The 14,888-nt window shown below is 41.6% G+C and overlaps 1 protein-coding gene across 1 annotated transcript in view; it reads left to right on the top strand.

Moving 5' to 3' along the window:
- The first annotated feature begins 4,625 nt into the window (after positions 1-4,625).
- Positions 4,626-14,888, top strand: part of Ripk1 (receptor interacting serine/threonine kinase 1) — a 30,669-nt gene continuing 20,406 nt past the window's right edge. Inside the window, exons 1-3 of the mRNA XM_051194474.1 lie at positions 4,626-4,687; positions 10,880-11,090; positions 11,803-11,959. Of these exons, the coding sequence (XP_051050431.1) occupies positions 10,927-11,090; positions 11,803-11,959 (321 nt within the window). The 5' untranslated portion in view covers positions 4,626-4,687; positions 10,880-10,926. The remainder of the gene's footprint in view (positions 4,688-10,879; positions 11,091-11,802; positions 11,960-14,888) is intronic.

Here is a 14,888-nt window from a genome sequence, read left to right as displayed (position 1 = left end):
TGCAATCCAAAATCATTTGGCATTCAAAATACCAGTAAGTCTCAACTTGTATGAGAAGAAAAAAAATCAAAGATGTTAACACAGATATTAAGTAGACATTATTCATCTCTGAACAGTAGTTTTGTGTCTTCTTTTCTGATATTTGTAGAGAAAAGTATACTCACATGACAGACTTTAAGACAAAAACTTTACAATACATTCATTGTAGTGGTTATAAAAGTGGCACAGTAAAAAAGATCCTTGTCCTTGCAAGATGTGATTTAAGCAACAACTTAGCAAAATGTGTGACAATGAAGTGTAAGATAAAGACAACACAAGCATAGCAAAATGTTCACAACTGTGAGCTGAAGAGCAGGGTATTCATTGTACTATTTCTGAAACTGATATTTAAATTCAAACATTTTCAAACCTATTGATTTCACTAATACATTTAACATGGATGACTCCCAGGAGCACTCTGCTAAGTCAAAAAAGCCAAGACACAAAAGGATGAAGAGTGTGTATGTATTTATATTTCATTTATTGAACGTTACAGAAAGATCTATGGTAACCAAGAGATGGGATGAAGAGAGAGACCATAAAATTGTGGAGAACTCCCTAAGCTGCTGAAGGTTTTCTGAGTCATGATTCAGTGGCAGGCATGCTACTATATTTATTTGTCAAAACTAAATACTTAAAATTGGAGAATTCCATTACAAGTAATGCATACTTTGTAGTGGATTGAACTGTGTCCGATCAAAAAGATAGCCATATATTCTAACCTCCAATACCTGAGAAACTGACTACATTTGGAAAGAGGATCTTTACAGGGGTAATTACGAATCTTGAGAGACTATCTTGTACTTGATACTACTTTTTAAAGATTTACTTATTTAATATGTATTACAGTGTTCAATCTGCCTGCATGTATGCCTGCATACCAGAAGAGAACACCAGATCTCATTACAAATTACTGCAAGCTAACATGTAATTTTTGGGAATTGAACTCAGGACCACTGGAGGAGCAGCCAGTGCTCTTAACCGCCATCTCTCCTGCCCCAACTATCCTGTACTTATAGTGGCCCTAAATTCAGTAACTGATGTCATTCTATGAGGATATAGAAGAGGATTTGGGGAAGAGGGGAGATCCAAAAGAAAAGGCCACTTGAGGAAGAACCAAATGAAATGAAATGTAGCTGAATGACAAGGAACATCAAGGACTGCCCAAAGTCACCATAAACTGGGATAATCAGAAACTCTGAAAGGAACCAAACCTGTGACATCTTGACAATGAAGTTATGCTGTCTAGCTCCCAAAACAAAAACAAACAAACTTTTTCAATGTTGAATCACAATTAGGCTATCAAACAATAGAAAAGTGGAAAGTCTCAGTAAAGGAATGGAGGCTATAAAAAAGAAATGCAAGACTAAAAACTGAAAAATACAATGATCATAATACAATTGACAATCCATACTCAGATATATCATGACAAAACTATTAAAATCTAAAGACAGGGCTGGAAACATGGGTTGGGAGTTAAGAGCACTTGATGCTCCCGCAGATGACCAGGATTTGGATCCCTGAACCCACATGGCAGCTCACAATTATCCGTAACTACAGTTCTGAGGATCCAATACTCTCTTCTGGACTCTGAGTACATACATGTGGTGTTCTTATATACATGCAAGCAAACACTCATACACATAAAATTTTTTAAAAAGCCTAAAAATTAAAGATCACCTCTTGAAAGTATCTTCCATATCATGTAGTTCCAAAAGGGAGCAGCAACTCAGATAACTACAGATTTATCATCAGCAATAGATAGAACCAGAGGCAGAAAAACAGTAAGGACATGGAATTATTGAAAAAATATCATGATCCAACTAGATCCAACTGACACTTATGGAACACTATTCCCAGCAAAATAGAATGTACATGGATGGTGTCCAGGGATATGTGGAACATTCATCCTGAATCATACCCATATAGAATTGGAATTATACAAAGTATGTTCTATTTTAATACAAAACTAAACTAGAAACCAATAAAAAGATAATGGAAGCCTGGATGATGGTATACACTTTTAATCTTAGAACCCAGGAGGCAGAGGCAGGTGAATCTCTTGAGTTCAAGGTTGGCCAAATCTACATAGTTAAGACCCTTTCTTAAGAGAAAAACAAACAAACAATAAAAAACCAAAAACCCCACTACATACTAGGAAAATAAACAATACACTTATCAATGAGTTATGGGTCAAAAAGAGACTTGACTGAGTAAAAGTAGAAATAAAATATATGAAAACATCTGACGTGGGCAAAGGAAGACTAAAAAGGAAGTTTCCGCATTAAAATGTTTTTATTAGAAAAGGAAGTCTTAAAACAATAAACTGTAATTCAATACTAACAAGAAAAGGATAGGGCCATTACAAACAGAAAGAAATAATAAAGATAGTAGAAATCAGCTGGGCAGTAGTGGTGCATGCCTTCCAGCCTGGTCTACAGAGATAATTCCGTAACAGCCAGGGCTACACAAAGAAATCCTGTCTCAAAAAAGGATAGTACAAGTCAATGAACCTGAAAATAGAAAAATAAAACCCTAACTTAGGAGATCAGCAACTTTGATAAATTCCTAGAAGACAAAGCAATAATAATAATAATAACAACAATAATAAAAGGAGAAAATAGGGATTATCAATTTAATAGTACTTCCTTATTCATGGGGTATACATCTCAAATAGCCTAGTTAATGCTTGATACCTCAGGTAGTACAGAACTATTCTCTCTGGTAAACTTACAATGTTAAGTTAGGTCTAGTTAAGATGTTAACAGTAATAAAACCTAACCATACACTGTAAAGGCATTATCAACAGCTTCCCTAATTCTGAGGTCTCAAGTTTGAAGAATGAACCATTGCCAGCAACATGGGGTCTTCAGCTTTTAGACCCACATGACACTTTTTAGTCTCTGTCATTTCAGTCTGGTTACCCTAAAAAACTACTCCCATCTTTCTATCCTCCTATATTTTTTTTGTTCTACATCAGTGGAGTAGAAAGAGCATTGCATGCCATGACAGGTATGCATGGGACTGTAGTCAAATGAAATGGTTTCAGTGTGAAAAAAAAAAAAAATCCTTATGCTTTACTTGTAGATTCCATTTCCCTGCAAACTCTTGGCAACCACTGGCCTTGTAGAATTTCCATAGCTTTCCCTCATTAAGGATGTCATATTTGAAATCATATTGTGTAGTTTTTTAATATTGATTTCTCTTAGAAATATTAAAAACACTGAATATTTTAATTCTACAATTCATTCTAGTGTCAAGTAGTATTCCATTTACTAGAGCTATTGAAAAGTAACTCATTTGCTTTCAAGTTTTGGCAGTTATGAAAAGCTGCCACAAAAATTCAGATACAGAGCTGGGAGAAATGGTTCAGTGGTTGTTCTTGCAGAGGACTCCACAACCGAAAGGTTAAAGTGAGGCCTTGTCTGGGGGGGGGGGGGGAAGTGGAGGGTTTGCATAATTAAGAGATACTAGAGGTAGAAGTATAGACTTCACATATGTGCACTTTGCACACACACCCTCAACTCCCCTCCAAATAAACAACAAAAACTCAACTTAGGTGTATTTGTCTGTGCATCAGATTTATGTTCACTTGGGTACATACCAGTGTGTGAAACTGCTAAGTCATACATAAAGGTAACGTTCTGCCTTCCTTCTCTTTGTGAGTGTTGAGCATTTTAGTTTGGTCAATTTATGAGTACTTTGCGTCCTATGACACTGAGCATCTTTTTAATGTTTACCTGCATGGTTAGGTATCTGTTAAAAGGGCTGTGGATTTTCTTAAGATGGGTGGTTAGTTGTGTGTATGCATTAGTAAGACTTCTTTACCGCATCTTTTGTAGTCCTCTCCCTTTCCACTAATTACCTTTTGACAGTAAGTGATCACTGTATAATCGTGCAACTTAATGACACCAGTCCTAACACTTATTTTTTTTTTTTTCCTTTGCTTGAGATTTCACAATTACCATTTTAGAGGGCTACAAAATAATCGCACTTCTCCCTCGACAGCCCGCCGTGGCAGATGAGTATTCATTTGCCGGGCTCTCAATCAACTGCCACTGTCGCACACGGTGTTTTCCAGCTGGCCAAGCTGACTCCGCCCCGAGAGAGCTGCTATGGGCACCTCTTTTTAAGGGCTCTCTGGGAAGCAGGCGGAAAGCGAGGCAGAACTGCGATTCTTTCCGCGGGCGGGCCTCCGGGATCGACGTGCGAAGGAAGGCGGCGTGGTCGGCGGGGCTCCCGGCCCAGCTCGGAGGCTGGCACCCTCCCGCGCTCACCACCCCGGGGCGTGAGCAGAGGCGGAGACAGAGGCAGAGACAGCCTCGCGCCGCCCCACCCAGCGGAGGACGCGCGGCCCCCGGAGCGGCGTCGCGAGCGCGGGTGTGGGTGTCGGTGCCGGTGCCGCTCACCTCCCGGCTGTCGCACGGCCGCGCGGGCCCTCGGAGGAGCGCGGTGCTCGCGGTGAGCCTGGACCTGGCTGGGCGCCACTTCGGCGCCGAGCTCGGTGGCGTCCTCGAGGAGCAGGGCCCAGGCGCCGTCCTGGCCGGGCGGCCACGGCGAGGCGCCGCTCCTGACGCCCACCGCCCGCCGGCCGGTGTGCTCACCTGGGCCGCAGCGCCTGGCCGCGGAAAACGGAAGTAACCCTGAGGTAAGGCGGCGCGGGGGCCGAAGCCCGGTGCGCCGCTAGTTTCCTCGGCGGCTGGCTTCCCGGAATAGGCGGGGACCGCGCGATCCTAGAGCGTGGGCCGGAGTGCTGGGCTCGTCTCCGGAAGCGGGGTGGTGGGCGGGGTCGCCGGCATACCCGGAAGTCGAGAGGTGCGGGAGACGCTGGCTGCCATCTAACGGGAGAGGTTGGACCCTGTTTGAGGTCGTTTTAGCTCAAGTCGCGACAGAAAGTGGACCTCTGCGCGGTGACCACCGTTGTGGTGTGACAGTACGACGGGTGTTTCTCTCTTACCGTTCTCTTAGTAGGGGTGATGTGTTTTTTGAAGTGTTGGTGCTCAAACAAGGCTACGTAAATGTTCCTGGACCAACCAACCAACACAGTCTACTACCGTTGTACTTGGGCAGCGGGAAGTTTGCAAGGCAATCAGTAGCTTTCATCATTATCTCAGAGGTGAGCTAGCAAATGAGGAGCAATCGATCCACGACCTCGGCGAGAGAAGAGCGTCAACGTCCAAGGCTTCTCTGGTCCTCAGTAGTATTTGCTTTAATGGATTGCTGCGGATCCCCTCTGGGTTATGAAGAAGATAAACCACAACCTCTCCACCTAAGTGTTGGACAGATCCTCCTGAGGTTGGGTGGTTCGGTCCGGGGTGACTCCATTCTTTGTCTCTTGTAGGTCGTTTTGATTTACTTGTTCATTTATTTAGGGCAGAGTGAGGCTGTTTTAATCAGGAAATTCCACAAAGGTCCTCCGATCTTTAGAAAGCTGTTGATTCTTTCTTAGCATATGAAAACTCAGTGGCAATGTGAACTTTGAGATGTAATGACTTAGTCATGTAATTTTGTACCCATTGGAAAGACACTACTAAGGCTCTGCTTCATATAAAAAATGAAGATTAGTCTTGTTTAAAAGGGAACTTATTTTGTTGCATTACTGAAAAGCAGCACCAACAGTTAACCAACTTTAATTTTCATTTTTCTCTTTCTTTGGGCCTCATACATAACGTTAAGTTTCCAGGACTGTGTTAAGAAATATGCTTAAGGTAACAACTTACAAACTGGGCATGGTTAATTCACGACATGTGAATTCCAAGATTCACCAGTAGAATCTTGGAATTGAATCAAAAATATAGTTTCCCACACTTTGGTTGAATATTATTCTGACAGATGTGTCTTATTATAAAGACATGAATAATATTGATTTTGTTTGTTTTGTTTTTCAAGACAAATTTCTCTGTGTAGCCCTGGTTGTCCTGGTTCTCACTCTGTAGACTAGGCTGGCCGCAAACTTAGGATTCAGAGATCCACCTGCCTCTGTCTCCTCAGTGCTGGGATTAAAGGCATGTATCATTACGCCTGGCAACAATTTGGTCTTTTCGTCTGGGGTTTTATCTGCATGGGGTTTTCAAAAGATAAATTCTTATTAGACTTTCTAGAAAGCAGCATGTGTTAGAGAACTGAGAGTGGAAGTCTGAGAAGGGATAAGGTTTGAATCCATTCATTTCAGAAGAATCATTTAACCTCAACTTTTAGTTTCTTTATTTGTAAATTGCAAATAGTCCTGATGAGATTAACTCACAGGTCACACTGTGCTAATGTATTTCATCGTGCTTCACTAAATTTTATTCCAACTTTGTCTTTTGTTGATGGTTTGATTCCTTGTTCGTTGCCCTGTTTGTGGACAAAGCACAGACTGTTTTAGTTAAAGAAACTTGGAGATGGCTTCTGATCATGTCACATAACAGTCAGAATTCTGTTAGGGAAGACATGGGACACAATACACAAGTGACATTCTCTCATTCTCTGATTCTCTGTCCTCCTGCTCTTATATACATGATTATCATTGCAAATTTAAGCATAAATTAATTGGGTTTAAAGGGAGTCCGGCCATTAAGTGGGGGGAGGTTGTTTATACACACACACACACACACACACTTCCTGAGACATATTTCCTGTGTAGTTCTGACTGGCCTGGAATAATTCACTAAGCAAGCTTGAACTCATACATACATACATATATTTGCCAGGGTTAATTTTGAAGTTTCTTGCAATTTCTGATTTGTTTCAGTGGGAAATTTTCACTTCTCTGTGGTTCTGCATTAATTATCATTTATCCCCAAACACTAGTAGATCCCATTGAAAAGGACATGATGTTAGTTGAAATTAGTTATGGCTTTCTATAACAGGTCAACATGCCTTAGTTAATTCTTTAAAACACTGTTTGATTATCTGGCTTCCCCTCTTACATTCAGTGTTTTTGCAGTTCTTGGGTCTTCTACAATACATTGCCCACATGGCTCTCTCAAAATACACTGCTGATAAATTGACTGGGGCTCATCAGCACAGCACTTGACTGCCATGTGTGTGGCTCTGGGTTCTGTCTCCACCATTGCCAGAAAACAGCAGCATAAACCTGAATCATTCAAGGGGGAAAAATAAAAACACAGAAGAAATAATTGAATATTCAAAGGAGAATTTGTACTAAGATCAGACTAGACTAATAAAGCACAAGACTAGAGGAAAAACTGGCTTGGATCCAGAACCATGCTCCCAAAGGATAGTAGCCTTCCCTAGCCCCACCTTCTTCCCTGACCCCACCATTTCCCTAGCCCCGTCTTCTAGAGAGTGGTTTCAGGAGGCCTGGCTAGCTAGGTAGGAGAGATAGCCAGAGAGAACTATATGGTTGAAATCATACACTTGACATATTTCAGGACATGGTTGTAGTTTATTTGCTGTGAGCATTTGTGTGTGGGGTGTGTGTGTGTGTGAAATTTTTCTAGACAAGGTTTTTCTAGCTCTGGCTGGCCTGGAACTCACTATGTAGACCAGGCTGGCATGGACCTCAGAGATCTGCATCTTGAGTGAATTAAAGGCATGCGCTACTACCACCCAGCAAGAATTTTGTATGGTTTATCTCCCCCCCCCCCCACAGCACCCAATATTCTTAGGCAGTCTCTCATCCAAGTACTAACCACTGCCTTTTTGAATGTTCTTAAACATTCTATTTTTCCTATGTGTATGAATATTTTGCCTACATGTATATATATGTACCACCTATGTGCTTAGTAACTGTGAAGGCTCAGATCCCCTGTAAGTAAAGTTTTAGTGGCTGTGAACTGCCACATGGGTGCTGAGAATCAAACCGAGGTCCTCTGCAAAAACAGTAAGCATTGTCCTATACCACCACCCCTCACAACAACTTCTCTTTTTGCCTTTTTTTTTTTTTTTTTTTCTTGAGTAGGGTTCTCACTGTGTCTGGCCCTGACTGATCTGGAACTCACTAAGTAAGCTTGAACTCAAACAATATCTCCTGCCTCTGTCTGACTCAAGTGCTGGGATTAGAGTATACCACCCACACCCATAAAACATTTTCATCCTGCATCGAGTTTGAAAGCTTTTAGCTGTATTTCAGGGAATGGATGAATGCTAACAGCTCTTTTGTGCATACTGTACATGCCTTTGCTGCTGTGTATGACATTACTAGGAATATCATTTCTCAGTGACTCAGGTTTGATTCCTCAAAACAACAGCTACTGAATTAAGGTGTGATTCTTTCAAAATATAATTTTTGTTGTGAATCTAATTTGTGTTTATTCTAGAAAATGTAATTAAAAAAAAAAAAAAGAAGAAGAAGAGCTAGCATGGTGAGCTACAGCTCTCCAGAAGCTGAGGCATGAGGATCACAAATCTCAAGTCAACCTAGGCAAACAGCAAAACAGTGGCTTAAGAAAAGTACAGAGAAGAAAGTAAAAATGTGTTTTGCAGTGTAAATCAAATGCTGGTGAATATTTTGGCATCTTTCCCTATGCCTGTTTTTCTCTATGAAATTGCCATAAAATCTATTTTATGAATGCTTCAAAGTCAGTTTAACTATATCCTTTATTCTTTAACAACTAAATAATTCTGTAAAAATGTTTAGCTACTAAACAATTGTTTACCACATGCTTGGTTCTGTGGGGCGCTAGGGACAGTGGCCAAACAGGTTTTTTGGTTTTGTTCTTTTGCCTCTGTAGACTTCATTAGAAACAATTTTAAAATAACTTCTGGAGGAGAGAAGTCCGGACTCTGTAAATATATCATAACAGGAAGTCTTAAGATGGGTCCCTCCCGGAAATGAGAGTGCTTGGACACCTGGCAGACCAGCAGCCTCTAGTCTTCCCTACTAGGGCTTAATATAATGTGGCTGGTGAGAGGGGCACATCATGAGATGGGGAAGACCAGGCAGGTCCACATGCCCTAGAGCATCTATAGGAAAAGAAGAATCAGGCCTAGAATGCATTAATGTTTACAGCTTCCATCTTCACACTCTATCCCATCTTCAGGGTTCCCATAGATTGTCAGTAGGGACTTGCTGAGTCATTCCAATTCAACGTAGAAGTCTTAATCGAACATGTAAGCCAGTAGCTCTCTGGGGTCATTTTTTACTCAAAGAGGACGTTTCCTTGGAGATAGCAGAGCCCTCAGAAACAGCCTTTACTTCAATGGGAGGTGACTATTGTAGCTCCACCCCTTCTCTTTAAAGACATCATATTGGAAGTGCTTTTTGTACACTTGGAAATGTACCTGTGTATACAGGCCCAGTGACACAGTGGGGTTCTCAGAACCCTGGTGTTGATAAACTGCAAGGCTAACTGTAACCAGAGCCATTAGGCAGGCAAATGTATTTTCATGTGTTATGTTCTCAGACATTCCTTGCTAGTCCCAGGATGAGCTGTCATTTCCTTTCACAGATGAAGAAATTGAGGCTTGAGTAAGTTCCTTAAAGTCACAAGGCAAATGAATTAAGAGTTCAGACTCGAGGAAGGTCCTTGCTCGGCACTGCATCAATGGCTCTGGCTAGCAAGCCTCCAGCACCTTCTGCACTCCTCCTCAGCCTTCATGCCCTTCGTCTAGGCAGCCTCCACTCCTTGTCTCTACCCCACCACTAGTCTTCTTGCTTGGCAATGCCTGAGACATGGTGAAGATCATTTGTCCTGTCCATCTGGTATCAGCTGTGCTGTAATGCCAGTGTCCTCTAGGGAGCCTCTGTACAGTGTAGGAGATCTGCTTATCCAAGCATTGTGCTGCAGGCTATTAGACAAGATCACAGGCAGACCATGTCTGTAAGATACTATCTATTCCTTGAATGATTCTAAGATAAAAATGTCTCACCTTAGAGCATTCCCATAACCCAGCCTGGAAATTAGTGCCTCCTCTGTGCTTCTTGATACTATTGAGTGTCTTAGGTCTTCACCCAGAGTGAAGCACTGACTCTGGGCTGTGTTTTCCACTGTGAACAGAAAGTTTCCTCAGGAATGGCAGAGCCCCAGGAAGAGCCTTTGCTTCCATGGGAGATGACCATCAGAGTTCCACTCCTCTTACTAAAGACATCACCTTGGACATGTTCTTTGTGCACATCTTAGGCTTCCTGGGTTTTCTCTTGCTACTTCACCTTTTAAGTACTCATTAAGAACGTACTGCAACCCATAAGCTACTGTCTCCTTATGTGTTACCTCTCTTCCTTTGGAGTTTTCTGTCTTCTTTTCACAGCATTTAAAGTAGAAATAAACTTTGCTTGTGTTGAATGGGCATTGTTTATAGTAAGTCACTTTGGATGAGTGAGTGACCAAGAGGATGTTGAACTCAGCCAAGCTGCCACACAGAATTGGTACTGCAGCTCCATGCCTCCCACCAAAGTACTCTTGTAAGCCCTCATTCTGAGAAACACCGAATGCCCCTCAGCGGAGATGGGCAGAACTCTGAAGTCCTCACTCTTTTTCACATCTTCCTATTCAGAGTGTGCTATTTTCTTTATAGTTTTCCAGTCCCTAATGTTTCTCGGTATTACTTGGAACATATTTCCTAATAAAAATCATAGTCTTCTATAACTCTTAGCTGAACAGCTCATGTTACAAATTACACTTATCCTGAATAAAAACAAAGGCACCCCACATATGTGATACCTTTGTGAGCTTTTTGTTTTCTGAGACCAAATTTGTCATATTGTTTGAGCTGGTGTAAAACTCATTACGGAGTACAACCTAGCCTCAAACCTCCAATCCTCCTCACTCAGCCTCCTAGATAATAGGATTCCAGGCATGTGGCACCATGTCTGGCAACATGTGGTATTGTGTTGTTATTGTTTTTTTTTTTTTTTAAGCATGCCCTGAGATAATCCTCATTGTTTTCTTTATAGGACACAGCACTAAGCAAGAACCAGAAGTGGTGTGGTGAACATTTGAAATGCAACCAGACATGCCCTTGGACAACATCAAGATGTCATCCAGTGACCTGCTGGAGAAGAAAGATCTAGACAGTGGAGGCTTCGGGAAGGTGTCCTTGTGTTTCCATAGAAGTCATGGATTTGTCATCCTAAAAAGGGTGTACACAGGGCCCAACCGTGCCGAGTAAGTCAGGAACGGAGATGGGTAGGCCCTATGCTAGCTGCCCACAGAAAGTAGTTATCGCCACCAGTGTGGCTAAGCACATGGAATTCTAAATGAGGCTGATCTGCAGGGAGACTTGACACACTGGCTATGTGAGGCATGACCATAACTCTTACTATTACTTCGCGTGAGGACATTGGGATTAATGAAAAGATATTAATGCTTGAGTAATGTGTGGGAAAGATATCTGAAGACAGAAAGCTGGGTAAAAAGAAAACAGCCTTGAGTGAAAATGCCTAACCTGAAATTAAAAAAAAAAAAAAAAAAAAAAACCAAAAAGAGACTAATTCTATGATCAAAAGTCCTAGGAACCTTGTAAAAGGCATTCAGTGGAAGACTTCTCCCTCATCAGACAATTTTGAGAGTAATGCCTTTTTTACTGTATCCTCCAGCTCGGTTTCCACCAGGCCAGGTCTGTGCTACACTTTATTTTAGTGATTTGTGTGTCATGAGTGCCCAGTTGCCAGTTCCTAAGGCAGGGTGGGAGGGAGGGGTATAAAGATGAGGAGAAGAAGAAGCCTGTCAGCCTTCTAGGACCTGTCAGTCTGGAGGAGACCAGAACAGACCTGACTGTGACGAATGTGTGCAATATGACACACTGCAGGGACACTGCAGCTTCTTAGCCACCTGGATAGAAGGTTTCATCCCAGCCTGTTACCCTTCCTGCCCACAGATACAATGAGGCTCTCTTGGAGGAGGGGAAGATGATGCACAGACTGAGACACAGTCGAGTGGTGAAGCTGCTGGGCATCATCATAGAAGAAGGGAATTACTCGCTGGTGATGGAGTTCATGGAGAAGGGCAACCTGATGCATGTGCTGAAGGCCGAGGTAGGTGGCACCTTACAGCAGTCTGTGCTAGTGTGCCAGATGCTGGCTGCTCTTGGGGGTTCGTTTGTAGCTTTCTGCTTAGGATTTCTGTCTCACTATTTAGAGTCACTCTAATTTCTTTTTTGTTTTGTTTTTTTCTTTGTTTGTTTGTTGGAGTTTTGTGATTGTTGTTTTGAGGCAGGGTCTCTGTTGCTTTGGCTATTCTGGAACTCAATATATAGACCAGGCTGGCCTCGTGCTCACAGAGATCCGCCGCCCTTTGCCTCCCAAATGCTAGGATTAAAGGTGTGCCCCACCATATCTGGTTTAGTTTGGATTTTCTAGTTAGTTCCTCTTACATCTGTGCCTCTCCCTTCCTTCGGGGCTGTCTTTCACTCCTCAACCCCTCAAGCCCACTGATAATTCTTTGTGTCACAATTTCAAGGTTCTCTCTTTACAGTACCTCTCGCCTCACTAATCCACAATTGATAGATGACCTATCTTCCTCCAAAGAATCTACTTCTTACACATGGTCAGTGTAAGTGATGACAAATTTGGGTTGATTGATGAAAACTTGAGTATTGCAAATAAAGTGATAAAGAACACATGTACACTGAGAAGGTGGAATGTTAGCGATTATACTTTTAGGCCATTTAAGAAGTTACTCTAGGTTAAGCCTAGAATATAACCCACAGCAATATAAAATTTAAAAATGGACAAACTGAATACATGAGAACTAGAAAAGTATTTGAACTTTCTATGCCTATTAGGATCTGAGTCTTGTGCTGGTTCTCCAGGAACCCATAGCTGATGCAAGACAGTCAAGTGCAAGAGGTGGAAAGAGCTAGTGAGCATATGATGTGATTGTGTTTGATGGGCATACAGTCACCTGCTGTGAGACATGGGCAAGGAGCCCACTCCAACATGAGCTAGTTGGGAAAGGCTTCCGGCAGAAGGCCAAGTTGAAGCGGACAACAAGAGATTAAGCCTTCCAGGGACAGAAAATGCCATGTGTGAAGGAGACAGAGGATGCTAGTTTGTAGAATTGCCAGTCACTGATTTTGGCCAGAACATAGATTGTGTTAAGGGGCTGAAGTATTTGACTGCCTTTGTACCAAATACTTCCCCTCCCTCCATCTCCCTATACCTTACAACTGCCAAATCAGCAGATCTCTCAGAAATATAAACACCCATGGGAAGGTTAATATGGCATTGTAGGTTGACCAGATGGGTCTCATCATCCAACCCAGGTAAAGTCAGCCATATGACAGCAGTAGGCACCTTGATCCAGAGATAAGTTGTCTATGATGGAAGGCATTCTGTGGGTTCAGCCAATGATAACCTTCATAGATTAAGTCAAGGACCTAAAAGAAGCTAGAAGAGGTTGGGTGGGGACAACTATACTTGCTAACAAGGCTTTCCAGAAAGTATACTAATGAAGACAGAAACAAATCTATTTTCAACTAATCAATTAATTTTTGTAAACAAGGACAATAGCAGTGCTGCTTTCAACTTTTAGGTTGAAGTGATTCTTTTGCCTCAGCCTCCTCATTATCTGGGACTATTGGTGTGTATGTACCACCAGACCCAACTTTCTGCCATCTTATTGTGGTGGTCAAGCTATTGATGCTTTTGTTCAGATACAGCATAATGTGGATAAAAATGGTGTCTTAGTTTGGGTTTCTATTCCTGTGAAGAGACACCATGATCACAGCAATTCTTACAAAGGAAAACATCTAATTGGGGCTAGCTTACAGTTTCAGTGGTTTAGTCCGTTATCATCATGGCAGAAAACATGGTATCATGCAGGGAGACTTGGTGCTGGCAAAGGAACTGAGAGTTCTACATCTTGATCCACAGGCAGTGGAAGGAGACTGTGCCATACTGGGCATAGCTTGAGCCTATGAGATCATCCCCACAGTGACACACTTCCTCCAGCAAGGCCACACCTTCCAATAGTGCCAGTCCCTCTGAGCCATGTCTTCAAGCACATGAGTGTATGGGGTCTAGACCTATTCAAACCACCACAGATGGTGTGAAGGCTGTGATTGCGTAGGACTTGAGAATCTAAGTTCCATCACCTCGACCTTCTCTCCAGTGAACCAGTAACAAACACACATAGATTGTAGGAATGATCCTTTCTGTAAGTTGGCTCTTGTATTGAGAAAGACTGAAAAACTTTACCACTAAAATATAAATGTGCATTTTTAAAATAATGACATCGAAGTTGATATAAGTAAAGTATAATCTTAAGAGTGACCTGAGATTCTACAAAGATCTAACTAAAGTGTCTGCTGCCAGGTCACCAAAAGAATACTAATGGGCCCCAGCAGAGTTCTAGAATCAGGCTTGTGGCAGAGATGCTTATGTTGCTGTCAGCAGTGTAAACATACTTCCTTGTACTCATTTTCTCTTAGTGTCATTTCACATTTCTGTTTCCCTGACATTATTCTTATATTTAATGTAAGTAACAATGTCATGTCACATGAGTATGCAAGGGAAATGTTTGTGCATTTTGCTCTTCATTCAAATATTCTAGGTATCATTTTAGGCACACAGGTGCAATCTTTGTAGTAGTGATAGAAATGGAAATAGTAATAATAATAATAAATGTAAATGGAAATAGTAATAATAATAATAAATGTAATTGTTTGCAAGGAGCATGATTTCATGCTCTTTTAAACACGAGTTTTTATTATATAATGCACTGACATAAAGGATATTTTAGAATGAATAAAGTATCAAGTGGTCTTGGGATATTCTTTTATAAATTATTTTTAAAAGTTAAAATAAATTATATCATTCCCTTCTTCTCTTTTCTCCTTTCAATACCTCCTATGTATACCCCCCATTCCCCTCAATTGCTTCCTAATTCATGGTTTCTTTTTCTTTTCTTTATTTTTTTATACATTCCAACTTCAGTTTACCCTCCCTCCTCTCCACAGAGTCC

The sequence above is a fragment of the Phodopus roborovskii genome, unplaced genomic scaffold (assembly GCF_943737965.1).
Source record: "Phodopus roborovskii unplaced genomic scaffold, PHOROB, whole genome shotgun sequence".
Classification (NCBI taxonomy): Eukaryota; Metazoa; Chordata; class Mammalia; order Rodentia; family Cricetidae; genus Phodopus; species Phodopus roborovskii.
This window is presented reverse-complemented; position numbering and strand designations above follow the sequence as displayed.